This window comes from Octodon degus, unplaced genomic scaffold, assembly GCF_000260255.1.
Source record: "Octodon degus isolate 3935 unplaced genomic scaffold, OctDeg1.0 scaffold00289, whole genome shotgun sequence".
NCBI lineage: Eukaryota > Metazoa > Chordata > Mammalia > Rodentia > Octodontidae > Octodon > Octodon degus.
In genome coordinates this window covers 523,413-543,450 of record NW_004524865.1, presented here as the reverse complement: position 1 = coordinate 543,450, position 20,038 = coordinate 523,413, and the positions used below count along the sequence as shown (strand labels likewise).

At 39.1% G+C, this 20,038-nt stretch overlaps 1 protein-coding gene across 2 annotated transcripts in view; it reads right to left on the bottom strand.

Moving 5' to 3' along the window:
• The window catches only part of Rttn (rotatin), a 198,838-nt gene extending 186,962 nt beyond the window's left edge, over positions 1-11,876 (bottom strand). For both annotated transcript variants that reach the window (XM_004647159.3, XM_023707430.1), the window contains exons 1-7: positions 11,747-11,876; positions 11,227-11,414; positions 9,787-9,964; positions 6,515-6,601; positions 4,702-4,792; positions 3,961-4,075; positions 2,821-2,971 (exon numbers count right to left, since the gene is read on the bottom strand). In XM_004647159.3, the coding sequence (XP_004647216.1) occupies positions 2,821-2,971; positions 3,961-4,075; positions 4,702-4,792; positions 6,515-6,601; positions 9,787-9,964; positions 11,227-11,414; positions 11,747-11,777 (841 nt within the window). In that variant the 5' untranslated portion in view covers positions 11,778-11,876. The remainder of the gene's footprint in view (positions 1-2,820; positions 2,972-3,960; positions 4,076-4,701; positions 4,793-6,514; positions 6,602-9,786; positions 9,965-11,226; positions 11,415-11,746) is intronic.
• Between the last annotated feature and the right edge of the window lie 8,162 nt (positions 11,877-20,038).

The window sequence follows — 20,038 nt, the reverse complement described above, 5'->3', positions numbered from 1 at the left end:
TATTAATCACCTGGAAAGACCCAAGTGAGACACTAGCCCAACCCCCAACAGGAAAAGACCCTGTCCCATAATCATGCCCGCTTGCTACATGACTCGCTTTCCCATTTGATACTGGATTTAATCAGTTTTACTTGAGCAATGGTGCTTGTAATTCCATTGGTTGACCATAGTTTTGCTCCACCTCCTGCCTACCTAAGTGAGTTCCCATTCTCTCTACCTTAGCCCCACATGGTTTTACACTATAAAAGTCCCTGGAAGAGACAGCTTCCCAGGGAACTACCCGTTCGGGCCCCCCTCCTGTCCCTCTCTTGGACAGGAGCTTTTATTTCGCTCAATAAATATAGTCTGCTCATAAAAAAAAGAAAGTTAAAGACAGTCTACAAACTTGAAAAAACATTTGCAAATCACAGAAACAATAAGGGATTAATATTCAGAATATATAATTAGTACCTAAAACTGAACAGTAAATAGAAAAATAATCCAATTAAAAATTGGGCAAAAGACTTTAATAGATATTTCTCCAAAGATATTCAAAAGAAAAACAAGCACATAAAAAGCCACTAGAGAATTATCAGTTATTCACAATTAATCTTTAAGAAAATATAAATCAATCAAAACCTCAGTGACAGCACATCACATCTACTAAAATTGTTTTTAAAAAAGTATTGATGAGAAATTTCACACTAAAAATTTCATACATTGCTGGTAAGAATGTTAAATGCTGCAGGTGCTGTGAAAAATAGTTTGATGGTTCTGCAGAAAACTAAACAAAGGGGGCCAGTGAGCTGGCTCAGTAGAATAAGCACTTGCCTGGCAAGTGCAAGGGCCTGAGTTCAATTCCTGGTTCCACAAAAAAAAAAAACAAAAACTAAACTAAACTAAACTAAAATTACCAATATGACCTAGCAATTCTATTCCTAGATATGTACTCAAAAGAACTGAAAATAGGAATTTAAATAGATACAATACTTGAATACCAATGCTCATTGAAGTATTATTCATAATAGCCAAAGGTAAAATCAACCTACATATCCATTAGCAGATGGATGAATAAAGAAAATATGGTATATATACACAAGATGGAATATTATCCTGCCAAAAAAAGGAATGAAGTACTGATACATGCTACAACATGAATAAAGCTTAAGAATATTAAAAGATAGTAAACCAGGCACAAAAAGACAAGTACGGTATGATCTCATATGTATAAAGTACTTATAATAGATAATTTCAGAAAAAGAAAGGTGACTAGAGGTTACCAGTAAATTTGGGAAAAGGAGAAATGGAAGGTTATTACTTAACAGTTACAGAGTTTCTGTTTAGGGAATGAAACATGTGGGAACAGAATGGTGACAACACAGCAGTGTGAACAAAATGTCACTGTAATGAACACTTAAAAATGGCTACAATGGCAGTTTTTATGTTATAGAGATATGAAAACACAGTTTAAAAGAGCATTTACAAAGTGAAAAAATACTAGCTCTTATTTTGAATAAAATACAAAACCCTTCTCATGGTAATACTGACCTGTCTCACTGCATGCTGGCCCCTAAGTGCCCCTCCCTCCCTTCTGTCACGCCCCTGGCCCCCAAGCTTTCTGCACTCCACTCTCTCCTTTATACTTCTGGGGCTCAAGCACATCACCCTTGTGCTGCCATGAAGCCCCTGACTTTCCTGAATGCTCTTCTTGCAGCTCTTTTAAGTAGAGCTCCCCGTGCCCGCTCAAGTTATCTCCTCTGAGAAGACTTGCCTTTATCACCACATCTAAAGTAAGCTGTTTCCCTGGTCCTGTTCTATCATATCCTCTTTTTAACTTCCTTAAAACACCTCTGCTAATCTAAAATAAACCTGATTGTGTATGACCTTTCCCTGGTCATCTAAAATACAAGTTCAGATAAACCTGACTGTTCATTATCTTTCCCCAATTGACTAAAATATAAGCTCATAAGGATGAGGGCTTCAAGTATTTGCTCACTTTATACCTTCAAAGAAGGTGGAGTAACATCTAATATATAAAAGATGACAAATAAATCTTTAATACATGAATAAATGTTTACAGATTATCATCTACTTCTTTATCAACATGAGAACTCATCCTGCTGATGTATGGGGCATCCAGAAGCTCCACCATCAGGCATTTGCAGAAGGTTGTACCTCAAGAATGTTAATGAGGAAACCCGATTCCCCCAGGGTCTGCAATAAAACCAATGTAAAACATAAACACTAAGGCAGCACGGGACCAATGAAACTCCCAAAACAATAGAGGTTACCTGTGAGATATGAAAATGGCTGTACTTTAATATTTAATAAGAACACAGAAATCACAAGTTGCAGATAATGTTTTGTCCCTATTTGGCCATGAGGCAGGGGCTCTTCTTTGAAAAGTCTGGCATCGCCAGCACATTCTCCAACTACATTCCAAGTTCATAAGAATAGTTTAAAACACAAATCAGTGTTTTTCAAATTTTACAGTTTATTAAAATAACATACACCTGACTATACTGCCTCAAATCCCACATGAATAAGCATACTCAGCTTATTCTAGTCCATAAAACTGCTGGATACTGTACAGAGCACCTACATATGTGTAGAAGAGGCAACAAAAATACTTGGTAAAGGTGTCCTGCTCAGAGAAAGAAAAAGAAGGATGGGAGCACAGTGGCCCTGTCATTCACCCAGTTTTCACTCAAAGATTTGATTACATGCAGGAGTCAGAGTTTATGTTGTGAAAATGTGCACACAGCAATCTCTGAAGTAAATAAAATGGACAAGTCTCAGAAGACTCTTCAAACACCAATAGCTGATGAATAAATAAAATACCTTGTTTATTAGAGAAAAAATTTGGATCTCGGTGAAAGTTAAGTCTGTTTCTTAAATATGTGCACAGCTGCTGCAAGCAGGACACTGACTGCAGAGCCAGGCGATGTTTCCCATCTCCTTCAAAGGCCAGTTTCAACAGAGACAACAGGCTCTGAAATGAACAGCAGTAGATATGATTAAGGGAACAAAGCATCCAACTTCAAAGAAGGAGGGGAGTTTAAATAAGGGTAAGTCAATAATCAAAGGAATTAAGTTGCCAAGTTTATAAGACTTAAAAGATAGACATGGACAAAAATGACTCAGCTAAATGCAGAAAAAAAAGGTCATAATAAGATAGTAAAATCTAAAAACAAATCACTGTTTATGTTCAAAATCTGTTATTTGAATCTACATTTTGAGGGAAGATAGGAATGATTCCCCATTCAGGATATTATGTAATACAAACTTTAAAAAAATCATAGCAAGTCCTTCTCTTCTACATTTAAATCATTTTGTCATCTCTGGGTAAATAATAACTTCTCTTCTGCTATTCTTTGCCTGTATGGAGTTCCAACTGCCACACACTGATGTGCACACCAGCTCTGGGAGCACAGTGCCCATCTTCAGTCATTACAAGAGCTCTAGGTATGTCACAGGCAACAGACTAAAGAAAAGAACCTTGCAATATTACTCACTTCTTCAGTATCTAGCATTATGCCTTAAGTGTGTAAGATACTCAAAAGATTATGCTATTCTTACTGTAAATAAAGATTACTGTTGCTAAACATGAACTCTCAAAGTTTGTTATATCCTTCAAGGGATCCATAAACTATAATTCAAGATAGGTAAACTCAACTGCAGGTATCAAATGAAAATATTGTAATACTTGTTGCAAGAACTACAATTATCCAAATAAGTCAAAGAATAAGTGACTTAAATAGCCAAATACTTCAATTTTTAAATACATTACTGGACATTTTCTTCTGAAGAACTCACATTCTGCAAAATTATGTTTCTGCAAAGTCTAAAACAATTAAGAGGGGCTGGGGAGATGGCTCAGTGGAATAAGCGCTCCCCTGGCAAGCGCAAGGGCCTGAGTTCAATCTCCGGTTCTGCAAAAAATAAATAAATAAATAAAAATAAAACAAGAAAGGCACCCACCTGAACAATTTTGGGCCTTTGCAGGAAAATCTCAGCAGGAAAATCTTGCATAATAACATCCTTTAATAGCTCGCAGGTGTTCCAGATCAAAGTATGATTACTACTTCTTAAAGAGCTAGAAAATGTAATACTCATTTTAAAAAAGAGTTCAACTATCTCAAATTCTAAGTAACCTAATGGCATAACTATTAATAACCCTTCAGGTCTCAGTTGAGACATCAACACTCCTGAGAAGCATTTCTAAGTCATTTCTCTAGTCAATACACAACCTTAAGGAGTACTTTTCCAAATGCCTATACTGTATCGTAATTGAGCACACAAGCCTGGTGCTCTACTGCTGAGTTATATGGTATAACTGCTTGTCAGCTTTATGTCCTTCACTAAACCCTTCATAAGAGCAGCAACTACATCACATGAAGCATTAAATGAACACTGAGATTATAAGAACAGTACAATTAATTCTATTAATTAACTGCATAAATAGCAACCAATCAGAGAACCTGGCTGATTAGTAATAATTTACATCACAAAGGACTATACAAGATTCCAACCACAAAAAAGAAAAAACTGAATGATAGGTTAAGATAAATAGGAATTCTATGGCTTTCTTTTTGAAATACTGAAATGTTTTATATATGCCCAGTACTACTTTTCACACCAGTTAGCATATTTACTAGATGAAAATGTATAAAATTACCATCAAACTTATTGGCTATAAACAAAGTACATCAGGCACTGTACCTTTCATTAGAGGAGAGAACATGTCTGTCTGTAGTTGTTAGGGGTAACCAAGGAAATGTAGAAAACTTCAAACACTTCACAGTTTGATTTACTGTTAATGAAAACGCAAAACTTAAGATGTCAAAGAATAAAAAGATAACAGATTCACAACGTTAAGAGTGACTCTTTACCATTAAAATAAGTCCTAAATAAAGTTTATCATATACCTAAAATATGGTCAGCTATAAATTTTTCTCTAATAAGATAAAAAACAGAACTCTTGATAATTTAACAAAACGTATTAAGATAAGAATTAAAAGAAGAGGATTAAACACAAACAGATATTGAATGGCATTTAAAGTGTTCATTAAATTTTCCCATTTTTTCCTGTGGTTAATCAGATCATTAAGCTTAGATTTGCCATAAAAAATTTTTTCCTTTACTTGCAGAAATGTTTAATAATATTTGCTTAATAATATACTTTACCTAAATGTACCTAGTCTTGGTCTAATGTTTTAGGTGGTAGGTGCTTAAACTTCTAAGAAGATTTAAGTACGAGAAAGCTGGAGAGCAAAAGTAGTACTCAAAGTAGTTTAAGAGAAATCTGTGAAAATAAGACTTTTATACTATCCACATTCTTATTCTAAACAGATATTACAATCCACAAGTTAAAGTAACAACACTAAAAGAGAAGTCCTTCCAAATGGCAGTCTTTCTGACAAATACTCTGAGAACACCTGGAGTCATTAATGTAGATAACAGTCCTTTTAAATTTCTAGACATAACACAACTGGTATTTTCAAGAACTGCTAACTTACAATAATGTTTACTTTCAAAGAAAACAGTATGAAATAGATGGAAGAAAGGATAAATTTACAATGCTCACTTTAATCCACACAAACCAACACTCACATAAACAGTGTAATATCTCAATTGATCTTAATGTTCTCATTGGTTTCATTTAAATACTTATCATTCCCAGCCATAAATTTATCTTCATTCAGTTAAAACTCCTAGCCACAAACACAAATAAATACCATCTCACTTCAAAAACAAATGTTCCTTAATAATCTAACAAAACTTTTCTCTAAGGGACAAAGTATTATTAGCAGTCTAACAAATTTTCTGTTCTTTGTTATGCTGTTATTCAACATGTAAGTTTCCCGCGAAAGCTTCTTAAAAACAAGACTTTGAAACTGAGTTTACTTGAACACCTGACACTAGCAGACATTCTCTTGGACACATCTTTTTCACCTCAACTATGCAAGTAAACAAACACAAAGTACTCACTGGCACCTTTAAGGTTATCTTTTAAAGCAGAAGAGCCACGTAAACAGAGGCTAGCCAAGTAAAGTACACACATACACACACAGACCTGAAGAAAAGATTCCACGGAGCTGGAAATAACTCAGAACTCTTTAATCAACTTCATTTTGGACAAATGGTTAAACCAAAATGAAAAAAAAAAAAAAATGATAATCCTGAATTTGTGACTGGAGTAGCTGGATGGACCATACGATCTGATGAGCTGGAAACTGGATGACGCGTGTGTAGCACACGCACAGCACAATGCCTGACAACAGATTTCTGTTCTATAGGCAACAAGCACTAGTGACATCGATCTCACTTACATGGCTGCTGAAACACATTTACAATAACATAAAATTTTATCTTTTAATCTACATTCTAAACCAATTTGAAGCAAATGAAACATTTAACCTGGTGCTAAAACATTCAAGCTTGACCATAAAATATCTCTAAGGAATGACAAAGAATGTACTACATTTTTTTAATTTATCAGATGAGCAAGACTTACTTCCTTACGTATACATACCGACTGGCTTAGGAAGCACTTTCCTTTGCCGAAAATTACTTTTGTCTTGGGGAAAATATCCTGCTGAGATTTCAGGTTGTGACAATTCTGAAAAGAGGAAAAAAATTAAAAATTATCACACACACACACACACATATATGTATCACTAAATCATTAATTATCAAAAGTAAAACTTGTTCATCTAAAATAACAATGTTTTAAATGTTTCAATTATTGTAAAGACAACAAAAAAACTCAGTCATTTTTTTGTTGTGGTTTGGTTTGGTGGTGTGGTGTGGTGTGGTGTGGTGTGGTGTGGTGTGGTTTGGTTTGGTTTGGTTTGGTTTGGTTTGGTTTGGTTTGGTTTCTCTCTGAATAGTCTATTCCTAAAAGGGAAAAAGTATCACTTTTCAATTTCTGATTGCAGGCTGCTTTTGTCTCTTACTACTAAAAAAATACAATTCTTTGTTAGAATAAAAACACCCAGTGGGGCTGGTGAGATGGCTCAGTGGTCTAAGGCACCTACTTAGAACAAAACTAAGCTAAACAAAGCACAGGGACTGCGGTTCAATCCCCCAGCACCACATGCCAGCCAGCCCCGCCCCCTGGTGAGCTGAGCTGGCCACACACAGACACAAATAAATAAATAAATAAATAAATAAATATTAAAAAAAAAAAAACACCCAGTGTACATGAGGCATCTGCTACAAAGCAGTGCAGTGTCCACTCTAATTTCATAATTCCTAGTTACCTTAATGCTCATTAATATCTTTAAAAAGGCACTAAAGGGCCAGCCAGATAAATCAGCAGACTAAAGCACCTGCTTAGGCAGAGCGCAGCGGCCAGGGTTTGATCCTCAATGTGCCCTGCTGGTCCTGGCCCCGCCCCCGGGGCACACTGAGACAGCTATTGAGACTGGGTATGGTGGAGCATGCCTGCAATCCCAGTGCTTGGGAGGCTGAAAACAGGAGGATCGCTATGAGTCTGATCTATGTAGTGAGACCCTGTGGACACAGCATACTCTGTCCTAAATACATAAAAAAACAAAAGAAATAAAAAAGCACTAAAAATTGTTGAAAACAAATTAATCACCATTTTTCAATAAGTTTGAATACTTATCTGATTACATACTCACTTGCAATGAGAATAAGAATCAGAAAAAAGCTAAAACTAAATTTTCTAACTTTGTGCATGAAGTATTCATGACAGTAGTTCCTAACACAAACACAGATAACTAAAAATTAGTCCTAGCAGGCATGTTCGACCCATGGCCTACCAGCTGTTTACCTTTTTAAAAAATGTTATAATAAAAAAATTTAAATAAAGGCAGTTTTATCACTTATATACATTATATAATGTATATATAATCCCCAGCCCAGGCAAGCCAAAAAGATTGGACACCCATGAATTCCTCTGACCTCAACAGCAGGGCATGAGGTTGAAATTTCAAAACTTAAGACTCTGCTTCAGTTATGATGGCTCAGAAAATGTAAAGTAACTATCAGGTTTTAGAGCTAGACATAGCAGAGTCAGAATCATAGCTCTACCACAGAGTAGTCAGTAAATTACAGCAAGCTATTCTACATTTCCATTCTCATCTATTAAAAATAAGAGGGGCCTGCCCCTTAGCTCAGTTGTTTAAGTGGCTGCTTCCACAAAGCAGTCAGCCTCAGGTTGCCCTGGTTCGATTCCCACCACTCCAGCCAGCCAAACATGCCCTGAAGGCATTCTGAGCCAGCCAAAAAAAAAAAAAAAACCCACTAAAAATAAGATTAACAGCATCTCATTCAAACTGCTGCTTTGACATTCAATGAGACAATGCATTTAAATCAATACATTCAGTGCCCTATAATGAAACTCAATAAATGGCACCTGCTATGTTGGTAACAGTATCAATATTTGGGGTGCTAGAATTGCAATGATATAAGTACCATCTATCAGATTAAGCAATCAAAAATATTTTTTGTACTCAATCACATAAATTATCAGACCATTTTTTTTTCCTCAAATCAATTCAAATTCCTCAAGTGTGCAAGGTACTATGCTGGGCATTAAAGTTAACACCAACACTGTTTAACATTGTACTTAATATATGTTACAGCCGCTTACAATTCTAGAAGAAATATTTTCTTTCTTTTCATGGCAATTTTGGAATGAAAAGCTTGGAAAGGAGCCAATGTCACAAAACTAGGACCACAAGTAGAACTTAAATCCATGTGATTTTAACTAATGCAACACTGTGTATCACAGCCTATAAAATCTGTCTTACATCATTTTTACTGGTCTCCAAAGCAAAATCATGGGCTAGAGCTCATGTCACTATGCCCCAGTATGAAGAACAAGGTAAAAAATGCAACTATATGCAAATTAACATAATGTTTGACACATATTAGTGCTCCAAAAAAAAAATGTGTAAGGCTTGTTTTTTGGTTTTGTCTTGTTCTGAAGTGCTGGGACTGAACCCACAGCCTTGAGCATGAGAACCAAGTAGTCTATCCCTGAGTTATAGCCCCAGTCTTTTTATTTTTCAACTTTATTTGGAGACAGGATCTCCCTAAATTACCTAGGCTGGTCTCAAATGTATCATCCTCCCACCTCAGACCCCTGCGTAGCTGAAAGTACAGGAACATGTGACCATATCCATCTAGAAATATGTCATTATTGTTAAAGAAATAAATGTCAAGCCAGTGGCACAAAATCAAAATCACCAGCATCTTTTTTGGCCGAACCAAACAAAAAACAAGCAATAAATACAAATATAGGGCTGTGGAGACAGCTCAGAGGTCTAAGCACCTGCCTAAGCAAGCGCAAGGACCCAGTTGGATCTCTTACCACATGCTGTGCTGGCCCTACCCCACTAAAACCAGGCAAGGTGGCACTCCCCTGTAATCCCAGTGCTGGAAGGCTGAAACAGAAGAATCACTGAGTCTGAGCTGTGTAATGAGACCCTGTACCAAATACATTAAAAAAAAAAAAAAAATCAGTTGGGCATAGTGGCATATGCCTGTAATCCCAGCACTCAGAAGGCTGAGGCAGGAGGATCATTGTGAGCTGGAGGTCAGCCTGAGCTGCATAGTGAAACCCAGTCTCTAAAAAAAAAAAAAAAAAAAAAAAAAAAGGTATCTTTTAAATGATATTAGAAGAGGAGGAATAAAGGTCAAAGTCATGTAACTTAACACAAGAAAAATAAGTTTGGAGAGAGTGAAAGTATTTTTTTTAATTTTTTAATTAACCATTAAAACCAATATATTTCCACTTTAACAAATAATAACATATTGATTTCAAAGAGTTACCAGTCTGACTGCTTTGGTACGGGACAGAATACACTGCAGGAACTTCTGAAGGAAGTACAAAAAGTCCATCGAGAATGCCATCAATTTCAGCCTGTAAATCTGGTTCCACATTAGGTCGAAGTTTAGAAAAGAACTCAACAGCACCAAGGTCAGTCAAATGTTGGACTGCTGGAGGATACTAAAATAAAAAGAATAGGCCTGAGAATAACTACAAATAGAAAAATCTTTTAATAGCTATGGTATACAAAACATAAAATTATTTTTGATATATCAAATCTTTTTTTTTTAATCCTTTACTGCCATACCCTAAAACACTTCCAAAAACACAATGTAAATTTATAGAAAAATACATAAAACATGCAACAACACTTATGAAGAGACACCCTAATACACTAAACAAGAGAAATGCACACTATCAATTTCCACTCTTTATTAAATAAGTTACTTTTTCCACTGACATTCTATTACGGTCTCCTATCCCCAAGCTACAGAATACCAAAGAAGAATCACTACAAAAGTAGTTATTTAAAGACTAGACAGGGGCTGGACAGATGGCTCAGTAGAATAAGTGCCTGCCTGGGAAGTGCAAGGGTCTGAGTTCAATCCCTGCTTCCGCCAAAAAAAAAAAAAAACTAGACAGGTTAAACTTGTATTTTGACCCTGACAACTACCAAAGGTATAGGAATAGAAATCTAAAACACAAATATGAGACAGGAATTTAACACCCATTCCATTTATTAAATATGGGCTGCAACATTAGTTTAAGTGTGTTCTCTAATGCAGACCATTATGGTTGATACATTGTGTCAACTCGCTTAGTTTAGAAAGTTAACTAGGGAAGCAGCAGGAAGCCAGGGTCCTGAGCTTGTGCAAAAGGAGGGCAGGGAGATGGTGAGGGCAGATAGTGGGCCTACACTGGAGGGAGAAAAAGAGGCTTGCTTCCCCACCATTCTGCTCTTGTTGCTTTTGCTGTCCTCTGCTGCCTTGAACTGTCACCCCTGTGCCATGCCACTCTGCCTTAGAGCCAGATGATTATGGACTGCAACCTCTACAAACCGTGAGTTTATGAAATAAAGCTTTCTTTCCTTAATCCCAGACCTCATGTATTTTGTCTCAGCAACCAGAGAAAAGTAACCCAAGATAAGGCATATGAAATTTTAACATATAAATATAAGAAAATAAGGAAAACCAAAATGACGAATGGTAACCGCCAAAGACGATCTCACAATTCCCAACACAGCACTCAGAAACAGTTCTGTTCTACTCCAGAGCAGTGGACAACCTGAGATGCAACCTCACAAATAAAAGGAAAGGAAAGGTACAATATATACCCAAATTAATCCAAATGCAACCTCTTTAAACCCCACAGTTGAACTTTAAATGCAACTTGACTAAGAAATATTAGTTTGGTGATTATTTTCTATTTCAAAACGACCTTACCTTAACCAAACTGTTCAACAGGTTTAGAACCTCCGCTCTCATTGGGACGGATGGGAAATTGAACCATTCCAACAAGTGGAGAAAAAGCAGCCTTTCCTGGATTAGGTCCGCGTGGCAGATTAGGTTGTGCTCGATCTTGCAGAGAATGCTCCTGAGAGCGCGCTCCCTGATCTCAGTCAGCTGGTGACCTGTCACAAAAGCACACCACAAAGCTCGAATGTTTCTCCACTCCAAGAAGATGTCCACCCGGAATTTATTCTAAAACTGTGTCATTTACGATGGGGAATGGGGAAGGGTTGAAGAAAGAAGCAAAAGGCAATTATTTTAGAGTTTGGCCGCCGATGCATCAGGAGGTTACACAAAGACCTGCGGGGTCACACAAAAAACGGAAAGGGTCCCCGGGGGTGCCTCAGCGAAGCAATGACAAAAGAGGCTTTGTGGCGAGACCTGGCCACAGAAACCCGACAGGACCATGCCACGAAAAGAGGAGGCCTCGGGTGAAGAGTAACTCAGACTCTACCGAGTTTTCTGATGAGTCCCGTCAGAACCATCTCGTCTCCTCACTCTGTGGGCGCCGGAGAATTAAACTGCCGCGCCACAGGGTCCGTCCACCGTTAATGTTCCCTCAGAAACTCGACCAAAGTAACAATCCGTTCCGCAAGGCCTCAGAATGGGGCATTTATGAATTCCTTCCGGCGCCTGCATCACCAGACAAGCTTAGTGGCTCCTTGTAGTGATTATATGCATACCCAAGACATCAATGTCAGGTTTTAAGAAAGCGAAAGACTGGAGGCGTAGAGCTACAGTGGAATCCGCTTTGGTCGCTATGCACGTCGGGAGTTGTAGTCTTCACTCAAGCTGTGCTCAAGGCGCGACTTCCGGACACGCCCCATCGCCCAGCTACCTGGAGTTCCGTCTTCCAAGCGCGGGCTCTGACGCGGGAAGAGAGCTTTGCTACCTCCTTTCGAGCAAGGGCTTTAAGGTCCTGCAAGCTGAAACTGCGTTCCCAGAACCTTACAGTTTAGAACGACACTTGGGCTTTCTCTGGGGAGAATTGTGCCGTCCTTCCACTCCACCTCGCGGATTAAATTGTTCTTGAACTGTGGAATATGTATGTCAGGTCCTGCAGTGTTCCAGAGTATCTAAATTCAGGTATAAATAAGTCCCCAAAGGAAGAGCGGAGAAGGAAATAGTGACAACGAAAGAGGTTGGAGAAAGGCCTTAAAAAGAAAACGCTGGTTCTGGTGGTGCACTCTTGTAATGTCTGCGCTGGGGAGGCTGAGGCAGGAAGATTGCTTTCAGATCCAGACCAGCCTAGACTACATGATGAGCTTGAGGCTAGCCCGAGCTACACAGTAAGACCCTGTCTCAAAGGGGGTGCGGGGAGATGGCTCAGTGGAATAAGCGCTCTCCTGGCAAGCTCAAGGGCCTGAGTTCAACCCCCGGTTCCGCCAAAAAAAAAAAAAAAAAGTAGGTTAAAAATAAAGACCGAGGTAGGTGTAGGAGACAGTGTCTAAATGACCTTTGTACTGTGATCCGTCTCCACAAACAGGAAAAATAGTCTCAGCGGTGGTAAAGCAGCAGTAACAAATTGGTAAAGTGATGTGCATTTTGGAAAGCATTTTACTTCGGAGATCTTTTCAGTTTTCCGGGGAAAGGAATGTCAAGACGAGTATTCCCCTTGTAATTTTGCACAATTTAGAAGCAGAGGAGTGCCCCTCTGCGGCAATGAATCCTTCAGCTGAAGATGAACAGGTCTCACATACCCCCAGACTCCCTGGCTGCTGGTTGGCTGCGGCTGATGGGGAGACGCCCGTCAGAAGTGGGAGAGAAGGAGGAGAACACCGTGGGATATCTAAGAGTCCAAATGCCCAAAATTTAAAAACAGAGAAGTGCCCCCCCCAAGGCTGAAGTTTGAAGACTTAATTTATGTTCTTTGTCCCTTTGTGTGTGTGTAGGTGAAAGCCGGAAGGGCTTGGGCCTAACCAGCCAACATGGTAACTATGGCTGCATTCCTCCCCACCCAAGCGACTGCTCCTGATGGAGCAGAACAGAAAGTGGAGACTGCGGAGGCAGCTCTACCAACCCAGAAGTATGTGCTTATCCAGGCTTCACAGATTTAGTTGCAGGCTTGAAGGTCACCGTGTACACAACAATACAGGCAACAATGGAAATACATTTGGAAAGGTATTTCTCAGATGAACAGTCTCAGATGATAAGGATGGGGGGATAATTCTGTGTGAGAAATACCAATTAGTTAAAATGAACGTGTTGCAAGAACAACAGGAATCCAACTGGGAAACTTTCTTTTATGTTGGGCTAAATATCAAGTTTTTTAAAATTTTTTTATTATCACCAAATATACACTACAAAGTTAGTATTGTTGCATCTGGGGGCCAAGCACCACTGCCCTGTTGTTGGGCACACCCAGGATTCTAAATCAGCCCCAACACAAAATTAAGAGGGCCAGCCAAATAGCTTGAGATTAAAGCATCTGCAAGGAGGCACAGGGTTGGGGGTTCAGTACCCGGGCCTGCCATGCCCATGGGGTGCACTGAGACAGCACACTGAGACAGCACACTGAGACTGGGCACTGGGTGTGGTGGCGCACAGCTGTAATCCCAGATCTTGGGAGGCTGTAAACAGGCAGATCACTATGAGTCCAATCTAATAATGAGACCCTGAACACCCTGTAGACCCTTCCCTAAAATACAAAAAAAAATAAATAAATAAAAAGGGAGGGCCTGCCCCATAGCTTAGTTCTTTAGGGGCCGGGAAGATGGCTTAGTGGAATAAGCGCTTCCCTGGCAAGCGCAAGGGCCTGAGTTCAATCCCTGGTTCTGCCAAAACAAAAAAAAAAAAAAAAAAAAATGGGTGCACATATATCACTGTGGCATGATGTTTAAATAAAAAGAGTAAAAGGAAAGGAAAGAAAGGAGAAGATGGCTACCTGATAAGAAAAAGTCAGGGTAGGGGCCTCTAGAAAGATGGAGAGGCCATGGGGCCCTTTGTTGCTGGTTGCTTTTATAGGAGGAATGACCCACCCCCTCCAACTGGCCATACCTAGACTGATTCCTGAGCACCACTGGCCTCTTCTAGTGGCCTACATGCAGCTTTCTATTTACTTGTCCCACCTTTTAAGGTCTTGTCTTTAGAGTGGGTGGCTAGTTGGAAGGGAAGTACCTTACTCATTGCTAGACTAGAGCTGGTAAGGGAGTGTGTAGATGTCTCTTGACTTTGTAATGACCCTAGAGTGAAGAATGTAGTGACTCCAGTGAATACACACACGTATACGAGGACAGGTTAGTGTCAGTGCACAGGTGTGAGTACTTACTGCCTTAAAGTTAGCTCCTCTTTGTCTTTCGTTTATTTAATTGAAGATGATGACTTTTTCTCTACGTCCTGCCTGTCAGCTCTCTTTGGTCTCCCTTTACAAGTCCCAAGGCCATTTGGTGCCTTTCTTTATGTAGTTTATAATTTCCAACCCTTGTCTTTGACCTATTTCCCAGGGGGCTGTCTCTAGTAATTTGTTTTTGACTTCTTTTTGTCAGCATCAGTCTGAAGGCTCAGTGAAGCCGCATTCTATTTTCCCCCTACAGCCCCTGCCCCTGCAGTGTCACACCTTATCTGAAATGCCTCAGCTGAGAAGCATCTTGGACTTCTGATTGTGGACTGCTTGGCTGTGCACCATGATATATCTTGGGGAGAGGATCTGAGTATAAGCATAAAATTCATTTGTGTTGTGTGCACCTCCTGCACAGAGACGAGAGCTACTTTTATACAAGATTTTTAATTTTGAGCATTTTAAGTTTCCTGGTGTGGGATGTTCCATTTTGTGACGTCATGTCATCATGCAAAATGTTTGACATTTTTAATTTCAGGTTTTTTAATTAAATACGTTCACTCTGTATTGTCTTCATAATTAGAAATCAGCAAGACCTTTTTATTATATTCAAAGTAAAGAAACTGTCAGTCATTTTCCTGCTAGGCTATTGATCCAGCAATCTCCCCTCAAAGAATGAACCTTCAACTTGTTAATTCCACTGTGTAAAAATACACATATATTCAAGTGTATTAACTATAATTCTATTTATTACCATTAATTTCTGATTGTACCCTTAAGGTTATTTTGCTGCTCCTTTTCAAACTTCTTGAACTACAGGCTTTGATTCCTGATTTCATTCTTTCCTATTTAAATAAAGGGAATTTTAAGTTCATGAATTTGAATATAAAAAGAAGCTTAATTATATGAAGTTAGGTTTTATGTATTAACTATTTTTTTATTATCAACTCTTAGGAAACCGTCATTTTGATACTTCCTGTTTCACTTTGTTACATATGTAATAGCTATTAATTTCTACATTTAATATATCACACCAAGTGTGTCTTTTATAATTTTGAACTTAAAGATCAAATATTTTTTCTCTCCAATATCATTTTTTATTATTTTAATCAGTACATTTTAAACATACATAATGGTAATGCTCATCACAAGAATTTTTAAAATAATTTTATTGAGAAACAAATAGCAATGAGACAGTTTCAAAACCAATTAGTAGGACAGTTTCAATAATTAATACATTGCATATTATTGTCTTCTTAGTGGTTATTCATAGTACAAGATGCAGATATGATATCTTGTCTGCAAACCCTATTATTACAAATCTTTATATTCATTGAATTAAGAGAAAGTAGCTATATCTCTATTCTAACTATTTTGAATATACAGATACAAAATGGTCTTTCATTTGTATCCCCTTTTTTGTTTAGTTTGTCAGAGAAGGGTATTCCATTGTCAGTTAAATATTGTAGGTGCGTGAATTCAGCAAAATACTCCAATATAGTCCAGTAGTCCATAATAGTTGTGGATTATCCACAGGACTGGCAATGTCAGAAGTTGTTGACAGCTCAGCATATTAATATGGCTTTACTTTTTATACTTCATTTTTATACTTTTCTGCTGGGTGGTTAAGACCATGATAAAGGAAGACCTATATAACAAGAAATATAACTTTGTATAGGACAAGGTCGGTCAAATCCTCTGAGGATTTATCCTGAAACCCTGTACTGTAATTTTTAGATCCATTGTGTCAGCCATGTGGATGAGTAAGGTCGAATATATTTTAAGGTCAAATATTTTAAGTGATACCTGAGAAATTAGATAAATGGGCAATACACATCTGTGTGGGGTGAAGGGGGCTGCATACACATACAGAGTACCTTTTGCTCATGAAAACTTACATTGAATTCGTTAGGTATGAACCACACAATCAGGGCCAACCAAATAGCTCAGTGGATTAAAGTGCCTGCTTAGGCAGATGCAGGGGCCCAGAGTTCCATCCCCCCGGCCTGCTGTGTAGACCCCATCCCTGGGGCACCCTGAGAGGCAGACTGGGCATGGTGGCATACACCTGTAATCCCAGCACTTGGTAGGCTATAAACAGAAGGGTCATTATGAGTCCAAACTATGCAGCGAGACTTTGTAGACCCTGTCCTAAATTAAAAAAAACACACACACACACACACACACACACACACACACACAATCAACCGCACCAGGCGCTCTGAAGCAAGAAGATTTACTGGGGCCAGCAAGCAGGCTGGCTGTCTAGTGGACCAAGATAGAACAGTGAACAAAGACAAAGCACAGGGCTTTAAGAGGTTGCAAGTGGTGGAGGGTAGTGGTTGGTTATGAGCTAGAACAGCTGAGGAAGAGCTAATCTTGGTAGGGCTACCTGATCTGTGGGGGACCTTCGATGTTAACAAAGGACAGTTTCAGTGGTTGCTTGCCCGGGTCAAAGTCAGGCAGACCTGTTCTGTGGTTTTGGGTTTAGCTCTGTCAGTGGTCAAGGGGCAGAGTTTGAGGACAGGGTGCCTGGGAAACCAAGAGAGGAAGTGTTTGGGGCAGGGTGCCTGGGAAGCTTTGCATACTATCAGAATTTTTTATGATGAGGAATTGTAATCATTCAGTTGTAATGCATACGTGGATCAGGAAAGGACTGAAGACTAAAGAGAGTATTTGCTATTGTCAAAAGCCATGGGACATTTTACAAAACACATGGATCAAGAAGCACAGGCCAAGGGGCTGGGGAGATGGCTCAGTAGAATAAGCACTTCCCTGCTAAGTGCAAGGGCCTGAGTTCAAACCCCGATTCCACAAAAAAAAAAAAGGAAGAAGAAGAAGAAGAAGAAGCAGCAGCAGCAGCACAGGCCAAATCCTACTGTCTAATTATTTACTAATACAACTATCAAACTCAATTGTCCATACTGAATTCTGGATCTTATTAGTCATACTTTTTAGTCATACCTGCCAAGTGCTAGTAATAATTACCTCTATGAGGTTAATAAGATTAGGTGAACATATTTATCAAGAAATAGTTATTCTTCTAAGAAAGCACATTACTATCCATAATGTTGTATTCTAAGAGAAAATGATATGATTTTTTTCTCAAGAATAAAAAAAGAAGATCCAGTCGTAGCCCAGGCCCGGTGAATGTGTGGGACAGCTTCCAGCTACTGGTCCCAGCCCAGGCGCAGCGTGGGTAAGACCCTCTTACACCAATTGGGATGCCCCCCACCACTCCACAGCACATCCCCTACCCTGCCTGAGCAGTAGGAATTTCTGCCTTGTTCTGGGAACACCCAGATCAAGTCCTTGTGCAGGCCCAGTGAGTGTGTGGGGGAGCTTCCGGCTACCCTGTGCAAGCAGGACCTACTGGACCCAACCCAGGCGCAGTGTGTGTGAGACCCTCTTTCACCCTCATGGGATGCCCCCCATCATTCCATAGTGCCCCCCAAACCCTGCCCACAGGGTAGGAATTTCTGTCACCTTCCGGGAACCCCCAGATCCACTCGTAGTCCAGGTCCAGTGAATGTGTGGGAGAGCTGCCTCTCCCCCCTATTCCACCTTGTCCCCTCCAGACTCAGCTCAGGTCTGGACTATAGACGTGGGGTGAAACACTGCAGCTACAATCCCTGCAGAGGGTATAGGGGACAGAACCACCGAGCTGGTCCAGGAGCAGAACATCTTGCCAGAAGGGCACAACAGGTTCACCCACAAGGACATCAGCAGGAAGGAGCTGAGCACAGCAGCCAGATCGAAGCCAGGCAAAGCTGGATATATCCAAATTTTGTAGATCTGCACCTGAACTTCAGTAGGTGCTAAGGTTATAACTGCACCAAAGCTCTACAACAAAGGTCATAAGACAGTGCTACACAAAATGGCAATGAGAAGAAGCAAAATGCAATCTCAGAATCCAAGCCCACACGTAACAAGTGCAAAGGACACTAGCTCAGCTCAAATGTATGAATAAATAGTGTCCATAGTAAATAAGCAATAGCAGAAAATCATAGAGGAACTCAGAGCGGTAACTTTTCTACTAGCTCAGCTCAAGGGTACAAATTACTACCATCGATAGTAAATAAGCAACAGCAGAAAGTTATAGAGGAACTCAGAGCAAAATTCTTTTCTGAAATAAAAAATGAATTCTCAGAACTCATACCATCTTAAGTAAAGAATCAACTACAGAAACATAGGGAGGAAACCCAATCTGAAAAAAAAAACAAAAAAAAACACTGCAGTAAAAGAATTTATAACTGCTTCTAAAGAAGATATTGATAAAAAATTGGAGGAGATTAGAAAGATGACAGATTCCTTCAATGAGCAATACAGAAAAGAAATAGATCACATGAAGCAGAGTCAAAGAGATATAGGGGAATTTAAAATCTCAAACATAAGCATCCAAAACCATTTAAGTGAAAGTGAAGACAGAGTTTCAGATCTTGAAGACGATAGTGCAGCTAGTGAAAAGGTAAGAAAGGATCTCTTAAAAACAAACAGGATGCAGGAAAAAATAATCCATCACCTGCAAGATGATGTAAAGAGGAACAATGTGAGACTAACAGGAATCAATGAGAAAGAAGGAGTCAATAAGAATGACACTGAAAAAATATGGGCAGAAGGAACAGCAGAAAACTTCCAAAATATGAGGAAACTATCTGACATTCAGGTAACCGAAGCATACAGAACGCCAAGTAACCTCAACCCAAGGAAAAACACACCGAGACATATAATAGTCAAGATCCCAGAAATTCAGCCCAAGAATATACTGAAAGCCACTGGAGAAAAGAAGTAGGTCACATTCAAAGGAAAACCCATCAGAATTATGGCCAACTTCGCTTCACAAACCATGAAGATAAGAAGAGCATGGAGCAGAGTACTTCAAGTCCTCTACGAAAACAAATCCAGCCCAGACTACTATACCCTGCAAAACTCTCTTTAAAGTTTGATGGAGAAGTGAAATACTTTCATGACAAAGAACAGCTAAAGAATTTTGTGATGACAAAGACAGCCCTACACAGGCTACTGAAAAATGTTCTAGAGAGGGACCAAAATGATCAGAACTCCACGAATGAAATCAGAAGCAACCAACTAAAAAGGGCAAGCAATTAAAAACAGGAGAAAAAGGAGTAAACGACAACAGGTAAGTAACATGTCAATCATAAGTCAATGCATATCAATTATAACCATCAATGTAAATGGACTCAATTCACCAATTAAAAGAAATAGACTGGCACAATGAATTAGGAAACAGAATCCAACAATATGCTATATATAAGAAACACATTTAACTCATAAAGACATTCATAGGCTGAAAGTCAAAGGATGGAACAAAATACTACATGCCCCAGCACATCAGAAAAAAGCAGGGGTAGCAATCCTATTGTCAGACATTCTCAACTTCAAAACAAGAATGATCAAGCAAAATAAAGAAGGCTACTACATACTGGTTAGGGAAAAAATTCAAGAGGA